The sequence below is a fragment of the Stylophora pistillata genome, chromosome 9 (genome assembly GCF_964205215.1).
Source record: "Stylophora pistillata chromosome 9, jaStyPist1.2, whole genome shotgun sequence".
Classification (NCBI taxonomy): Eukaryota; Metazoa; Cnidaria; class Anthozoa; order Scleractinia; family Pocilloporidae; genus Stylophora; species Stylophora pistillata.
In genome coordinates, this window is record NC_142527.1 from 32387556 (window position 1) to 32405217 (window position 17662).

A 17662-nucleotide genomic window follows, 5' to 3' on the forward strand; every position below is an offset into this window, starting at 1 on the left:
AGACGACGGTGGTGAGTAATACTGAAACGAGAGCTTTAAAGAAAAGAATCAAAGGAAAATCGCATTGAAAATTAAAGAAATATTTAACTGATATCTTGTTGCAGTAAATTGCTCATTTTGTAGTCGTGCGTGTGAAGACCTTTGAGGACAACAGCTCCAGTATGCAAATATCTGTAACATGACTTAAGTGAGTTTGTTCTTTCTAGTCTAAATGAGGCTTCTTAGGAGTTTTCTTTTCCGTATTACAGATTAATCAATTAGACATATACAGCCATTTTTGCTTCGAACTTGGCGACGTACTTTTAAACCGACTGAGTTAGTAACACGAGATTTGCATGACTTTTTATTGGTGTTTGCTCATTTCAACTTAGACTGCGAAAAAATTAAAAGACCTCGCGCTAAAAACGAACTAGATTATACATGTATGGGTAGCCACGCCAATACCTTTAAAATCGTACAGTGTTTATGAATAAATAAACAAGGATTTTTCAAAGTTGCAAATTTTCCAACAAAAAGGAATTATTTTGTAGCTTACCAAATTGACTGTGATCTGACGAATCCTTTTAACGCAACGAGCGTGCTTCTGTCGAGCGAATTTTTAGCGAATCGAGGGCTTTCAGGTCACTGGTGATACGTGTTAAAAACAGAAAGCCCAAATGGCGGCGTTTATATAATGCACGACTCTTTGACAATTCATACATACATCTAAGCTGCACGTCAGTGACGCAAATGGTCTGAATTTGAATTTGACAAAACGAACAGATGTGCAAGGAAGCTTCAAATGCTTAATTATATTTGTCATTTTTCCTCGGTGGTGTTTGATGAATAAAATATCCACTTCTTGTGGGGAAATATCGCGCAGAGATGATACTGATATTTATTTCCAACTCTTGCTTAAAAATTTGATAGTAGCCTAAAAAAGATATAAATTTTGCTAAAATGTCAGCTACGGATGAATTTGACAAGTCAGCTGGATTTATTTAAAACAATGAAAAGAGAACCATTTTCATTCAAATTTCAGATCTAGAATAATATGTATGGATCATGATTAAAACTCAAAAATTATATGGCTTTAGCAGAATCCGCGCACTGGCGGCAAACAAGCTAAGTACAATTTATGTTCATCGCGCAAATTCGTGGAATCTTAGCAGTACCGACCTAGACTGAGAGGATTTGGTCTCTGGCCGTCAGCGCACATGATCGCTCTGGGTATAATTTGGCGCCAGTGAGTCTGCAATCGATGTAAGGCTTCATTTGCAAATCATTAATGTTTGGCAGACCTACGTGCGTCAGATGATCTGGCTACCCCATCAACAGAACCATATATATGCTCAGCTTGTAAACATGACAATGAAAAAAAGAGTTAAGTTACACGGAGAAAGTCTCACGTAAATTCGATTTCTGGAAATACTTCGTACACGAGAAACTAAAAATCTCGCGATCTTATAAGTTAATTACAACAGCACAACTTTAAGAGAAGAATTAATGGTGGGTCGAAGAAAGTTCGGCAACCTCACTGGCTATAGATCCAATATATCGACTATTGTAATCAGAGCTTAATGATCATAAAAAAGAAGAACAAGAAGGAATAATTTTGAAAGAAAATATTATACTGCGAGTGGGACTTCTGCAAATTGATAAGAAATTTACTAACGCAGTCCTTATGGACGCCTTAAAAGCACGTTCAAAACAATAATTGCTAAATGAAACAGAAAAACAGGAAGGCCGATAACTTCTTTGAACTTTCCTGACGGCTGGGGTTAGATAAACATCCCTGAATCTCATGATTATTTTATATCACAGTGTATCTTCGTCTCATCGCGATATTCCTTCCGCAAAAGAAGTTGGGGAATTACCTCATAAAAACAATCGGTCCATAGATGCGAAAGGCGATTGTCCAGCCGTGTGTATGTTTGTGGATCATACAAAAAATTAATGGCAGTTCTTATTTTTATTTTTTTAGACTTTTATTTCTATTGTAACTAGAATCATTTTAGTGACTTACGAGATTATGCAGGTTTCTATAATTGACAGAGACATTCAGAATGGAAATTTATCGGTTTGGTGACGAATGTCTGAGGTGGTTATGATGTCACTTTCATGAGGCCAGAGTTGTTTACAGGTTTTTTATTTTCCTTCAAAGTTCTCAATTTCATGAATGAATTTCATGAATTTGCGTCATTTTCAGAGAAGATACCCTCTTCTCTTTGTTCTTCCCAAAGTGGAACCCAGACGAATAACAAGACCTATAAGCAAAAGCTGTCCATACTCAAACAATACGCGCGCGTGCGAAAATTGATGTTTCACTGAGTTGCGTCACTAGCAGCGGGAATTTTTCTGTGGCTTGCTCTTTAATGATCTGGACGGTGACACTTTGCTATCCATATCGTGGCTCAATTTGCAGCAACAACATAAACTGGGAATTGTTACTTCCAAAACTGTATATGTTATTCAGCAGGCAGCGTGAGGTCCCTGTATGGGAAAAATTTGAGCCCAAGGTCTTGAGTACTGTCCAAGGCCGAAGGTCATATTTAAGACCAAGGGCACAGTTTTTTTGCCCAAACGTATCGACCTAGACCGGTAAATAACTTATTATTATGTGACCATTGTTGTAAAAGCTGGAACGGTTTCGAACGGCATCAGCCAATCGGATTCGAGGATTTAAGATTCCAGTCCGCTGAGATTGTTCAAGAAAAAGTAGGTCCTTCTTTGTTTGGAAATTTACATATTAATAAGTTGCACTCGAAACGATTTTCTCGGCGGTGCATGAGGTAACATATGACGTTTGTCCTTGGAAGCCTCCTATTGTCTTAAAAATGACATGTTAGGCCCAGTTCAGACGTCGTGCTTCTACCGTGTTGAGCTCAATTCCGAATTCAAGTTCGACAAAAGCATGAAAGTAGCACGGCGTCTAAATTGAAATTCTTAAGTTCGACAAGCTCTTCCGTGGTACACGACTCTGGTGCGATTCAAACTTCGTGCCTCTCCCGAGCCAACTGTGTTTTGATGGGATTGCGTTCTCGCGGGAAGTTACCAGAATGAATTGTTACCTTGCTTCGATAAACCCTGAATTCTTTACGACTCTAACCCGTGCAGTGCTTAAGTCGAACCTAATTGCCATGAAGTTCAGCATGACAGAAGTACGACGTGCATCTGTCTTTATGAACAAATACGACTTCAAAAATAACAAATTCATCAAGGAGAAAAATATTTCCCAGGGTATAGATTACTTGACAACCGTGACACACGTCAAAGAAAATAAGCGATGAAATTTTTATCGAAGGGGTAAACTTGCAAGTGTTCCAACACTGTTTTCTGGCGTTTGTTTGAGAACATGCGGTGACTAAATTTCGTTTTCAAGCTGTTCGATGCAAACTCAAGTATGTATTGATAGTTTTCATTTTGGGCAAAAAGTATGTTTGGCATTTTCCTCGAACGAACCTTATTTGTTATGGATGTATGAATATGAAAGTGAGAAAAAGCAGATACGTGATTAGTGCGTTTTTGAAGAAGAAAATTAGATGATAGAAACACTTTGAATACGACATTTTCAATAATAAGCAATTACATTTCCGTATGCCAAATGATGACGTTCAACTAATGCCAAAAAAAAAACCAAGGCGCCCACTCAAATGAACAACAGACCGTTTGTGAAAACACATCAATCTCGACCATCCTTCGCCATTCGCGTTCCTTTTCAGTTTTAATTCTTTCCATTTTAAAAATTTTGCTCTGATATCAAGCATATCTTTTAAGGTTCCCTTTAGATAAAAAATGTTTGGCATGTCTCACAGAAACTAATGAAAAAATATTGTAAGATGCAGTTGATTAATAGTCAATGGATCGCTTTACTCTTTCATAATCATGTTTAATTGGCTGCTTGATAATCAAGTTTAGTTAACCGGGAAATAATCAATGCTTACCTTGATGAATTTTATTCACTGTATTGCCTTACATGAGCTAAAACAGGAACGGATATGTAGTGTTTGTTCCTATTGGATAAATGCCTTAGCCATTACATAATCTTGATTCTATTGTTTAGCACACCCTTAACCGCAGTCACGTGATTATCCATATATCCATCTTTGTACATTAAGTTCATCAGTATTCTAATGAAGCAGTTGTGTTGAGCACTTGGTCTGTACACGCGCTACTCTATAGTGGTATAACGAACCTTAATACACAACAGGTTACATCTTCTTAAATGTCTAATTAATCAGCAGTATTTAGGCTCCGCGGTGCGGATCACTCACTCATAACTATGTCAAAGCTTTTCATCAGATACGTGGGTCATGCGGTCAAATTTCAAAACAGTACGGACTAACTAGACTAAAAAAAATTGTGCTGGATGTTTTAAATGAGCGAAAAACAGCAGCTGATTTGCAAACACGACTAATACAGCTTACAGTTTAGAAAAATACAATGTTCACGAAATTTTTAGCCCTAGGCAAAAATTACAATGTTTAGTGAAAAAAAAAAATACCCGAGCCATTAAGAATGGTGTTGTATAACAAGCGTTACTTTCGGTGGAAGTTTTTATCCAGAACGGCTAGGATTAGTGGCCAGACAGGACGTGCGCTAACAACACAGGCAGTAAGAAGGACAGATACGTGAAGATCAATCCTTTTGCGTCTCCTTTAGGCTTTGTAGACTCTGGCGGTTTCACAGTAGTCCGCTGGACTTCTGTACCTGTTCCGGTTCTCTGGCAACTGCCTCCCTCACAATCGCGTTTACACTCACTTCCGTTGCACTCCAACAAACAATTTCCACCAGGACAGGACATAATGCACATGTCTGAGCCCGTCTCACAATGCATGTTACAGTATCCTTCAGTGCAGGTCTGATGACACTCCTTTGCCTTACATCTCATGTTGGTGCAGTTTTTTTCGCAGACCTGGCTGCAGTCACCTTGGTCAGCAGTGCACTCGAAATGAGCGCAATTGCCTCCCGAGCAATCACTTTTGCATTTTTTCGCTAAGCACTTGATATCGCAGGCTCCTTTTGCACAGGTTTGTTGACAAATTTCAGAATCGCTGTTCATGCAATCCAAGTTGCAGTTGCCTCCGATGCAGTTGCTTTCACACTTTGAAGCTTCGCACTGCATTTTGCAAGGCCCCTTACAATTCTGTGTACAGTCCTTGGTGCCTATGAGACATCAAAATTGAAATTTGTTAAATTTTAGTTTGTTCCCAGATATTCCTTTCAGATGCACTAAAATCTGAACTATGGGGAGAACTAACAGCAAGTTAAGTTCTACACTAAGTTTGCATGCGACGAGCGGAATGTTTACTCCCAGGATCAGCGATGTCAAAAGCCACCTCTACTCATTTGTGGCTCTCTTATTTCTTTTCCGTTTTACCATTTTTTTCTTGTTTCTCAGAATTGATATTGCGTAAGTGGCATAGATTGAGGGTTTTATGTCATTCAACAAATCTGCGCAAGTGTCTTTAATATAAAGAGTTACCCAACGATTAAGGACATACCTTTGGAGCACCCCAGCCCACATCTCTCCCCGTCGCAGCTTTGCCTACAGCTTTTAGCCTCACACTTCACATCTGAGCAATTCTCGGCGCAATTTTGGACAACTGTGCCTGCACTGCTGGCGAGTAAACCACAGTGTCCCTTCTCGCAGTGCTGATTACACTTTGATGTTACAGTGCAGTTCACCAGAGAGCAGTTTCCAAGGCATGTCTGAGTGCAATCGTCGCCGGAACATTCAATTGAATCACACTTTCCTGACAGGCACCGCTGATAGCAGCTGGAAGAGTTGCAGCTGATATTGGAGCAGGGTTCCACAACGCAAACCTGGTCACACTGAGAATAGCCCGCAGTATTCCCGCACTGGAGGTCACACTTTCCTGTCAGGCAGATTTGGGATCGGGTCGAATTCGATATCTGTTCGCAGGAACCCGCTTGTCCACAGATGAGTTGGAATCCGGCAAACAGGATCAGAATTAGCAATGCTGATTGCGAGCTTATATTCATCATGCACGAGAAAGGTCAAGACTACTTGATCTGGTAACACAAAAAAACAAATGAATTAAAAATCAATTGTGAGAAAATCGATTCGCACAATATTCGATTTTGCTATCCAAACAAATATGTCGGCCCACTCGCATTTATTCTTCTTTCTTACCTACTTTCTTTCTTTTTTCTTTCTTTTTTTTATCTCTCAAGACCTATCATTTACATAAACTTGTTTACGTACATACACTAAAAGACGAAAAACAAAGCCTACCGAAATACGATGGACAACCTACTTTGAGATGATCTTTCCTTTTTGTAGTCTTTTAAGACTTTCGCGTGATTTCCCAAAAGCAATCTAAAACAATAATTATCTGATAACCGTGTGATAATTTCACTGCGAAATAATCCCATGAACACGATCGTAGTCAGAAACAACTTTAATTCACAGGAAAGGTCGCTATTCATCTGCTGTCTCCTAGGAAGTCTGACATTGACGAAGTTTATCAAGTACCTATTGTTTGAATTTGCATTATCTGTAAAAACATCATCCGAAATGCTTTAGATAAGCTTGATTGTTTGTTGCCATGAACTGTTCTCGATCTGCAGTGCTCATTTTGATATGGTGCAAAAATGTTTAGGGTGAAGGAATTGTTTGATCACTGTTCCCACGAATATAACACCCTGCTCACAGAAAGTTGTGCAAAGGCCAATGCAGAGTATTTGCATAAAGTTGTTTACATACAGACGCCAACGCAGACAGAAAAAAAAAGCTAACTCTTCATTTTCAAACTACGGCTGGTGAATTTTCAAACATCGGCACTTTTCATTTTTGTAATTTTGTAATTCTCTTCATTGGTCAGATGGACTGTGCATAATCTGCGTTGCAGGTAAAAAAAAGGCCGCGGAGCAGAATTCAAAGAATTTTTCGATAGCATGGTTGAGGAGACAAATTGTTTTCGGGACATAGTTTACAAAGAGCTGGCAGGTTAACATTGATAATAAATCCTATAGTAACGTTTGGTGCTGATGCAGGGTCTGAATAGGGTGTAATATTGAAACATTGCATTGTGAGTTTGCCGGAGACTCAAGTTAAAATCAAAGAGAAAGTTTCGTCTCTGCAGCTGGCATGACTTGCGTGATGGGTTTCTTAAAAAAAAATCTTTTCAAAGCCGGCTTTACGGTTCATCTTTTATCAGAGATGTCTCTTGAATTTCAGTCTTGTCAGTACGACTCTAGTACGCCTGAGAAACAAAATTATCTTCAAAATCTGAACTTTTAGTGCAAAATAAAGCAACTTGAAAGATTTTCCAGTCTTTCTGACAAGACCACTGGGGCTGTTATTCCTTGCTCAATTAGTCTGATCAGTTTCGCTTTCGAATTCCTGAGAATCTAAGAGCTGCCACGAAAGCACTTTTTAGTTTCACGGGGTATAGTGATGTATATGATCATTTCCCTTTTGAAATCGTATAATTCCCAGAGGAAAACTTGTTTTCCTCTGGGAATTATACGAAGAAAAAGTCTAACAGAAGGAACTGCGTAACGAGGGGATATCCAAAACGATCGCATCGAAAGTATGCCACCGACACTTAGATTTTATTTAGGGTCCATACTCAACAAGTTCCGCTTAGGTTACGCTCAGTTTAGGCCACTTTACTCGGAGTCATGGTTAGCCGTGTTTGATCTGCTTTGTCTCTCGAAAGTGCATACTTCGCAATGGAAATTAAAGGTTGCAGTAAAACGCAGAGATGAATTCGGCGATAAGTAAACTTCGAACGGTCGTTCATCACTAGACACATTCGGTAATCTGCGCGGGCAAAACCACCACTTATCGCCGTAGTTCCTCTCAAGAATGACAAATGAAGCACAGAAGCAGTGTTAATGTAAGAATACCGTCTCTGATTTGATGGCTAAATACAAAAGTTTGGAGTCAGTCAAATTAATCTATAAATGCATGCTTCCTCATGGACTACACGGTGAACTGCTTTCAGTTCTAATGTTTCGGCTAAATTTTTCAGCTTTATGTTCGCTATAAACTCACCTGTAGTTTTGTCGGTACGGAAACTTAGATCTGTAAATCTGTACCCTCAAGGAAGCTGCTTAGTACACCGTGCCACCAACTATGAAAGCTTTCAAACTGTACAACACACTAATATAGGCGCGTAATACCCTTGGATCAGTCAGTTACTAAAAATAGCTCAATGGTTTTGACAGGATGTTTTTCACTTGGGGGCCCCCCCCTACATGTGACCAAGGAAGGTCACTACATCAATCTTGCCAGAAGTGTAATTTTAATATTTGCTCTTGAAAATTAGCGCACTCAAAAACCAAGGAAGAGAAGGAGGAAGTAAGATGAGTGGTTCAAACAAAGTTGAGAACACACTCTTCCGCTCTGACTAAGGGTTAACGCTCAAATATCAGCTTTAAGAGCCGGCTCTTTAGAAACTTAGCCTCAAGAACACATCCGTTTGTGTCTGATTTCTAATCGTCATATCATTTAAACCGAGGAAAGATGGCGGGTACAACCTCACGTCTACATCAGTTTGCAAAACTCTTAAGATTAATCTCGAAGTTTGCTTCAAACATGACAGTTCTTGTTATTGAACAAACAATAGAAGTCCCTTATCTGATGGGTCGGTCGATACGAAATTTCCATAAAGTATTGTCTTGTTCTGGTTGTAGCTAATTAGAATAAAAATCACTCTGACCTCGCAAAACAATGCACTTTCCGGATCAGTGGATGCAGAGTTTTCAACTCTAGACAAATTCCAAACTTACAAGGGGAAGCGGGGGGGAGTAACTAGTCAAGTACAAATATACATCATTTATTGGTGCTTGTTTCCTAACGTCAACAGGATTTCTTCTATGTTTTAATTAAGGGTTAATTCCAGCAAAACAACTGCCCTCATCTCAAAACAAATCTGCCATTCCTTCCTCCAAGAAGTGCTTGTAAATACTCATAAACTTCGCCACAAAAGCCTCCAGGTGATAAATGGCTTTATTTCCCTGGTGAATGCGGTGTTCATAGTGGGCAGCCATGTCTGTTACTTCTGCTTTTAAACTGCCATCACAGTTAGTCACTAATTCTTTAATCAGACCCTACAAAACCAACGAATAATTAAGTTAGTGTGTCTGCATAAAATATCAAGATGTTTGAAATTTGAAGACTTACTAGGCAGAGGAGAAAATTTACTGCAATATGCAAACCTGCATTTTTTTTTCAACAATTTTGACCATGAGAAATAACATGAGAAAGAGGTATGAAACAGCCCCTTCTGGGAATAGAATAATTATTGTCTTACCTTAAATATTACATCAGGAGGAATGCAGTGGGTCAAGAGTTCATAAAGTCTACCTCTTATCTCTAACAACCTAAATATATAAAGGCAAAAAGTTGAAAATAAAAAAACACAAAATATAGGTTATTTGTTCCAATGAAGGCCTAACTCTCCAAAATGTGACCAGACTAACAATTGTGCATGACATTGCAATATTTTTTGTTATAATTTTAGAATTACATCTTCAGAAACTATTTCCTATGATAACCAAATTATCATACACAAAGGATTTGCATCATAAATTTCCTTTAGAATGATCACACCTAACTTCCAAAATTTTAGAGAATTTCCTGCTATTGTTCGATTCCTTATAAAAGAAGTACAGTTAGTTAGTTTAACTCAGTAGTTCAGTGTCAAGACCAGCACTTACAAGCTCAGAACCTCTTGGTCACAGAAAAAGTAACTCCAGTAAATGTAACCTCAAGTAAGTGACCTATTTTACTGAGGATTTGGTATGTCACATTTGACCTATTATTGTATGTCTTACAGTTTGAGTTCAAGAATACTATGGTTCATGTGTACTTATCTCAATCCAATTGTTTAGTCTTTGCTTGAATCCTTATATTAGTTGATTCATGTTCAAAATGTGTCAAGATTGCATTCAGCTTTCAGAACATTGCATTTATCTGTATACTTGACTTAAAGTTTCTTGGTGAAATCAGATATTTCACAACAGTCTTCATTGTTTAGTTCATCCGTAATGACAGATGTTGTCCTGTCACTGAATGAGATTTTGCCAGTCTTCCTAGTTTTAAGTCGAAGGAAAGTATGAAATTGTGATTGAAATTAGTCTTATCTAATGTTATGTTGTTTTGAGCTATTGTTTTATCAGTATTGACTTGTTTTCAGTCATTTCATGTATAATTCTAAGAATAGCCCACCATTCAATAGTTCTATGTTTGGTTAAGAGGATTAAGTCTTTTAAGTGTCACACAATGATTACTGTTGCATCATGCAATGCTTTAAAATTGTCTTTTTAGTGCCTTGCTATTGTATGACAATCGATTGTATTTTGTACTAATTGTTTTATTTCATTATTTTAAATTATTGATTTGTTATTTGTCATTTATTATTTCTTTTAGCTTGCAATCACCCTTTCTTTTTATCAGTATTATTTCTTTTGTACTTTCCTGTATAAATAAATTTTATTGTGGCTATAAGTCTGTCTCATTGTTCAAATAACAACACCAGAACCTGCCTCAGTCACAAAAATATCAGCTTTAGTGGCCAATTAACATTATCAACTCAGTTGATAAAACAAGTCATCTTGTGATACCCCCTGCACCCCCACCCATGCAGCACCAGTTTCCTTAGAAACTTACCCCCCCTTCCTTGATTAAAAATTCAGATTAACCTTGTATCTAGTGCTGAGGATAATGGGGCTAGATTTAGCATGAGAGACATGTGCTATTGTAGCTTGTTCATGATGGAACATTGTTTGATAACTTCCAGGAAATATGCACATGCAATAGTACTTTTTTCAGTATCTTGTCTGGTAGAATTAAATCAATTCAATGGCAGATATCTATCAAACAGGCCTGGACCTCAATGCAAGTTGTGACCTCACCTTTTAGGTGTTTGTTGCTCAACAATCTGCTGTGCTGTGTCCCTCAAATACACTTCCCAGTCTGCCTCTTGCACAGGTTGATCAGGTGAAAAAGGGTATCTACAAATATTTTTACAATGTAAAATGTTAATGTAAGGAAAAGATAGCATGTGAGATTAAAATTGCATAGCTTTCAGTAACTATCACAGTTCCTGCAGCATAAAGAAGTTATGAGTGTTGCTACTCCCCTTAAGAGCTAAAAGGTTAAGACTATCAGGGTTCAACATTAACTTTTCAACTTACTAGCCAAGTGGCCAGTGACATCTTAGATGTTTTTAGATGTTACTACAGTTTCAGTTTGTTTACTTGCCAAACTGGCTAGTGGAAATTGAAAACCACTAGCTAAAACTGAATTTCTACTAGTCTGTGGCTAGTGGGCTACCGTTAGTGTCGAGCCCTGACTACTGTGCAAAAGATAGTCAGCTCTTATTCATTAATGTTAATACTACATTTTTAAGTGAGGTGCTTACTGTTGAACTCTGCATGCTTCACACATCAGCAGGGCCCTGCGTAAATTTCTATTCGACTTCTCAGCTATTCGCTTGGAAAGTTCTGCAGGAATGGTCAGGCCCTCCTTTTTACAAACATTGTGCAACATTTGACAAATCTGGAATAGTACCAGAAAACAAAACTTTAGCATTAAAGTAAATCTGAATCTGTTAGCTAGCATTTAACTAGTTAACATAAAAACCTGTTAAATTTTACACTGCTTCCTCAACACATCTCTTAAATAATCAACATGTGTTTCTAGACTAAATATTACTTCTCACAAACTTTGTATAGATACAAAATACTAAACAGTTCTACTAGGCAATGTGTAATACCCATCTATGACACCCATTGTTAGAAATTCTATTGTGACACTACAAAAGGGAAAGTTACCTTGTCTTTACACAAACATTTTACAAGTTTTGTTTTGCTATCAAAAATGAGATTATCTGGATTGTTCTGATAAAGTAGGGAAACTTCCCGAAATCTCCTATCTGTCAAGACATTTTTCTACCAAATTGGAAATTGGAAATCTTGTCAAATGTGTAGTTGTTTTAAGTTTAAGCATCCATAAAAAGAGATGTTTTCAATACCAAAAATACATTAACTCTAATAAATACTTAATAGCAAACCTCATCCACAGATGGAGCTGCAACCCTGACTCCCAAACAACGACTGCGAATTGCAGGAATAACTTTACTTGTTGAATTACAACACAGAATAAGTCTGCATGTTGCTGTGTACTTTTCCATTGTTCTGCGCAGGGAATGCTGTGCATCTTTAGTGAGCCTGTCTACCTCTGTTAAGACTACCACTGTAAATAGATTTAGATTTAAGAATTTGCATGTCATATTGTTTAATCCTAGGAAACAAAGCTACCTCATGGGGACTGTAAGTGATAAAACAGTCACCAGACAGAAAAATTTTCTGTCTGGTGACTGAAAAGTTAGATGATGTGACATATGGCTTCCAACATGTCTCACTGCACCCAACTCAGAGACACAGGATCTCAAGGCTCAGTATACAGACAGCCAAAAAAGAAGGCGCATATTACTACCAAAATGAACAAGATGGTGTTAATAATATTTCAACAAAATGTTTATCTTACTCTATTATTAGAAAAAATGTAATACGAACCTAAACACAAGTTGTTACTTTTAACCCTTTATACCATAGACATTAGATAGATAGACATTTATTAAGAAGAATACCTTAATAGCAGCTGGAAGCTGAATTGCAAAGGTGTACAAATTATGTAATAGAACTATACAATAAAATCAAACCTAAAAGGGAACTAATTTACATATACAATTGTAATAAATGTTAATTAAAATGTCTTGCGCTTGCAGGAATGAAAGTATCTCTGAACCGATTTGTTTTAAAGGAAACTCTAAATGGTCTGCGTCGTCGTAACTCCCTAAGTTCATCTCGGTTATCGAAAGGCAGTAAGTGGTACAAACAATCCAAGGGATTGGAGACGATGTTTTCAAGGAATTTTAAGCAAAGGTCTTCTCTCTGATCCCTTAGGGTTTTCAGCTCTGCCATCTGAAGCACTTCTCTATAATAATAATAATAACCATATAAAATTTTCAAGGCTCTCTTTGGGACACGCTCTAAACTTAAGCTCAAATAATTGGGGAGACTATAATGGTAGACCTGACATCCATAAAGTAAGACAGATTGAATGCAAGCAACATAAAAATTTACTAATTCTGGTGATGGTACCTTAGCTCGCTTTAACTGAGTTAAAAAGTAAAGGCACTTAGTGGCCATTTTAATCGTCTCAGTAACGTGAGTGTTCCACTTGAGGTTGTCTTGAAAATACACACCCAGTAATTTCACGACACTAAGGGCACTAACCTTAGAGCCATTAATTTCTATGAGATCGTAGGAAGGAGGGGAGCGCTCAAAGGAAACTCTTAGCTCATTACATTTTTTCGGATGGAGTTGAAACGAGTTGAGTGTTGACCAGGTAGCTACTTCGTTTATCATAGACTGAGCATTGCTATGACCACCCTTGCTTATGATTTCATACACTGTTGTGTCATCTACATATTTTATACAATCACTGGCTGATGGTACTTTCAAATCATTTATCATAACCAAGAATAGCCACGGTCCCAATTTTGTTCCCTGCGGTACTCCTGCTCGGACCGATCCCCGCATATTCTCCATACCATTTTCTATACATTTCCTAAGGTGCTAACTAAAAGAATTTGTTTAAAAATTCTTGAGCATCACAAGTTGGTGATCATTTCTTTTACTCTCAGGGAAATTATATATTGTGAGCAAGATTATACATTAAAAGAACTTGTAATTCTAAGTTACAGGTATTTTATCTTACAAAAAATGCACACAAAATGTTCTTTACATCATGACCAAACTGACCAGTGGGCTTCCAGTAAAAAAACCATCAACAAGGAGCACTAACAATTCACACATAGTAAGGGGCCAACCATTTAACTCTTGTGAGGGGGGGTGGGTGATTTTGAAAATAAGTTTCCTGCAAGCGCTTGTTGGAAGAAAAAAGTGCATGCAGCCCAAATGTAACAGAAGAAAAGGAGCATTAAGAGCAGAAAAAAATATCCTGCACAGCAGATTGCTAGAAAAAAAATTTCTTGATGACCAGAAATCACCCACCCCCCCCCCTCAAAAGTTAAATGGTCAGCCCCTAAAGTTAGGTAAATCATGGTTTCTGTTACCTTTAAATTCCTTCTGGGTTGTTGACTCCAACTGGTATGACTGTGCAACAGTCTTGATAAGTTCTTGGACTACAACACGATCATAAATTCCAGCATCACTGTACAAAAAATAATCAAAAACAAAAATTTTATATCTTCTTGAACTTAAGGAGGTAAAAAAAAAATAAAAAAAAACCACATCCAGGGGCTTTAGGAAAGGGCCTTTAGGCAGTCAAAGGGAGATGCAGTCACTGAATGATTAGTACACTGGGCTCTGGATCAAGTACAAATGGGTAACTTAATTAACTTTTAATTTAACATAATTCATATAGTGTTAACTCCACTAATTGACCAAAGCGCTTATTTGGTGAATTATCAGGGAAGTCTAATGAAATGTTGCAAAGGGATAACCTTGCAATGGACTAACGTCCCATCCAAGGGGCAGTAGTATTACTCCTTGTTGCCTCATGCTACAGAAATCGAGAAAAGCTCCAGCTGCCTGGACTTTTAGCTCAAGTACAGACTTAACCTTGAGGAAGTCCATTGTATTTCACATTAATAACCTTTCCCCTTAATAGGGTCAAGGGAAAGGCATGGAGGGAAACAGAAAAGCTCAAAGTTAGAGAAACATGCTCATGGGAGAAAATTTGATAGAGCACAGGTCCATCAATAAACTAGAGCACAACCTCTCTCTTTTCTAAGGCCGAGTTGAACATAGATGGAAAAATTCAAAAGCATACAGTGTTGCACCAGTTTACAAAAACTGATTCAAATATATAGATACTAGTATTAAATGCGGGTATGCAGCATCTTTGGGAAGCAGTTTGTTACCTGGGATTGATTTCTAAGTGATAAGCACTGCCAATAGTTGACATCTCGATCTTTCTGTTTGACGGGGTCTATTTTGAAATAAAATAACAGACATCATAAATATTGATGAAATAAAGGCTGGTAGTTTCGAAAGAAACTGTTTGGGGCTGCATTCATGGGAGTAACGAAATAATTTGGATATATCAACAAAGTTGAAGTGGTAAATTGGCCACAGTAACGATTACAAAAGCTGACATTTCAAATGTTAGCCCTTTGTCGGAGTGAATAGAGGAATTGTGGGTTGTCTGTGCTTTTAAAGGCAGAGAATGGAGCTAAGTTATTGGTGGGAACATGGCAATGAGAAAAACAAGAATAAATATTGGTTGACTGATTGAATACCTCCCTAAAAAAGCCACCCTTTGATGTTTTCAGTTTTTCTAATTCACTCTTTAGAACTTCCAGAGATGTAGTAAGTGCAGTTTTCAAAGTTTTGCATCATGTACAGATGAAGGCATTTTACTGCAAATTATAATTATATTTGTCTACAGTTCCTTTCCATCAAGCTGGTATGAATGTTTAAAATGTACTTAAGGTACTTCTAAGACTTACAGTGAAACTCTGCTGTTCAATCCTTAGTTTTTCCACACCAGGACCATAGAGCTCTCTTAGGATGCACATAATTCTTGTCTTTTTCCCAGCCCCCGATGGGCCATAAACTAATAAATGTGGAAAATCCCCACAGTGCACCTTCAAATAACAGTATTTATATTAACAAATTATTGCATATGACATTAAACGAGACGTTTTACTTGGTAAAGTAACTTTTTGTGTTGGGGATAGAAATGGAAATAGACAGTGTTAATTTTACCACAACTAATCATAATCTTGTCCGTTAATTTCTTCAAAATTCGCCAGCCGCCATAGTTAAACCTTGCATGCAGTTGGATAAGGTTTCTGCGTTGCAAAACAAGAGAGAACCAAGCCTGGAATAAACCAAGTGCTTGAGATAAATCGCTTTTTAGCATTATATACATCATTTGAGAGAATATTCGGCGTAAACGAGCGAAGAATATTAATAATGTAATTATGAACGTTCAAACTACAGCCCGAAGTATTTCGTAGGTGAAAAAACTTAGCGTACCAGTTTTTTTAAGTGTGCCGCAAGATCCTTATGGTAGTCTAGCTTGGATAAGGAAGTCGGACGATATTTATCCACCCATAAGCTCATTCTGTGGACATAAATTCTGTAAAATAATCAACATTCGTGTGAACAACTAATAATGGCGGTGGCCTTTCCCGCGCTCTTTACCGCCAAACGGAAGAATTGAGCCCGCGATAAGGTTTTCAAACGCGCTACCGATTGCCCTATCTTTGAAAATGTTGTTTTTTGTAAATAATCAGAACTTAACATCCATGCTTTTTCAGTTTAGCAAAAACAGAAATATTTGGGTAGGCATTCACGAGGATTAAAACATTAGAGCTCCTTTCTTTTAAATTGAATTCATGATTATCAGTTTAGCAATACGGAAAGAAAACACTGGATTGGGTTAAGTCCGCGAGGATTCCAATCTTAAGGTTACTTCCAACCTTCACAGGCCCAAAAACTGTTTTTTTTTTCTTTTTTAGGACTAGATTGAAGTTAGACATTGTTTAGAAAAAAAAAATTTTAAATCTCAAAAAGCGTCCGACTTATTTAGAAAAACGTATTTTCCAATAAGAGCTAATAAATCAGGAAGGTGTCATAATCTCGTAAATGGGCGAACCAGAGGAATACTCGCGGCAATTTCATGTCGTTTGCATATTTTGTTTACATCGCGCACATGACAAAATTCAAACGTGGAAGTTATTTGCTCGTGGAAAGCCTTTTCTCATGGATAAAATACATAACTCAAAATTGGAGAGGAGTCCTCGGGTAAAGAAAAAGACAAAACAGGCCCAAAGAGGAAAGAAATGGCAGCATTATGTCAAAAAAAAAACAAAACAAAACGAAACAAAACGAAACAACATCAACAAAAAAAAAACCATGTTTAAAGCGACAAAGGCACTTGGTTTGGCCAGGAGCCTTCGACAAGCTCGGCATCCGCTGAAGATCGGCAGCATTCGATTATCCTTGGGGCAAGCAGCTTAAAAATTAAAGTCAACACCACGGAAGGTTGTAAACAATATTCTTCGTCAGATATGACGAAACTGATGGAGAAAAAGAAGAATGCGACAGATTTACCCTTTCTGCCGCGGAATTTTCCTTCGCCGACTTTGACTGCTACGCGATACTTTTCCCGGGAAAATCTTGATCCATTGTCACTGACGCTGGGAGGTGTCGTCCTCTCATTGGTTAGCGGTTTCAGGAGGCGAGATAATCTCCTGGTGTGGCGCTAGTTGTTTACAAACCTTTAGAAGCTAAAATCTCGCATTCGATTTTGAGAGGAATACATCCCCTTTGAGCGAATTTACAGGGTGTGTAGATTTGACCGATTTTCGTGAAATTTCGCCAACACATTCCTGAGATGATCACGAACAAAAGTGTGTCAGGAAATTTTAATATTTGAAATATTTTTTACGTGGTGTCCACTTACGCAAGAGACTACGCATATTTTTCGCTACTCTAACTTTAGATGCGAATATCTAGACAACCGATCAGAATATCGGAAGAGCCTGACACCCTTCTGTTGATTGATGCCTTTTGAATGAGACTGTGCAGCCATTTTTCTCATGCCGCGGGTCCGATACCCGATAAATTCAATAGAAGGACCCTCGGTTGTTTCACGCCTTACCGG

At 37.9% G+C, this 17662-nt stretch overlaps 3 protein-coding genes across 3 annotated transcripts in view; all 3 read right to left on the reverse strand.

The window, feature by feature from the left end:
• The window catches only part of LOC111336176 (uncharacterized), a 10141-nt gene extending 9427 nt beyond the window's left edge, over positions 1 to 714 (reverse strand). Inside the window, exon 1 of the mRNA XM_022942213.2 lies at positions 536 to 714. The gene's annotated coding sequence lies outside the window, so the exon portion shown is untranslated. The remainder of the gene's footprint in view (positions 1 to 535) is intronic.
• Positions 715 to 3847: 3133 nt separating this feature from the next.
• LOC111336162 (uncharacterized) lies at positions 3848 to 8164 on the reverse strand. The gene is made up of 3 exons (XM_022942201.2): positions 8006 to 8164; positions 5484 to 6015; positions 3848 to 5145 (listed from the first exon to the last, which is right to left on the reverse strand). The coding sequence occupies exons 2-3, from the start codon at positions 5986 to 5988 to the stop codon at positions 4556 to 4558; spliced, it is 1095 nt and encodes a 364-aa protein (XP_022797936.2). The 5' UTR covers positions 5989 to 6015; positions 8006 to 8164; the 3' UTR covers positions 3848 to 4555.
• Positions 8165 to 8773: 609 nt separating this feature from the next.
• On the reverse strand, positions 8774 to 16213 carry LOC111336139 (replication factor C subunit 3). The gene is made up of 9 exons (XM_022942174.2): positions 16030 to 16213; positions 15498 to 15635; positions 14910 to 14977; positions 14100 to 14197; positions 12030 to 12211; positions 11379 to 11515; positions 10870 to 10968; positions 9267 to 9336; positions 8774 to 9063 (listed from the first exon to the last, which is right to left on the reverse strand). Exons 1-9 carry the CDS (start codon positions 16114 to 16116, stop codon positions 8875 to 8877), a joined length of 1068 nt encoding a protein of 355 aa, XP_022797909.2. The 5' UTR covers positions 16117 to 16213; the 3' UTR covers positions 8774 to 8874.
• Between the last annotated feature and the right edge of the window lie 1449 nt (positions 16214 to 17662).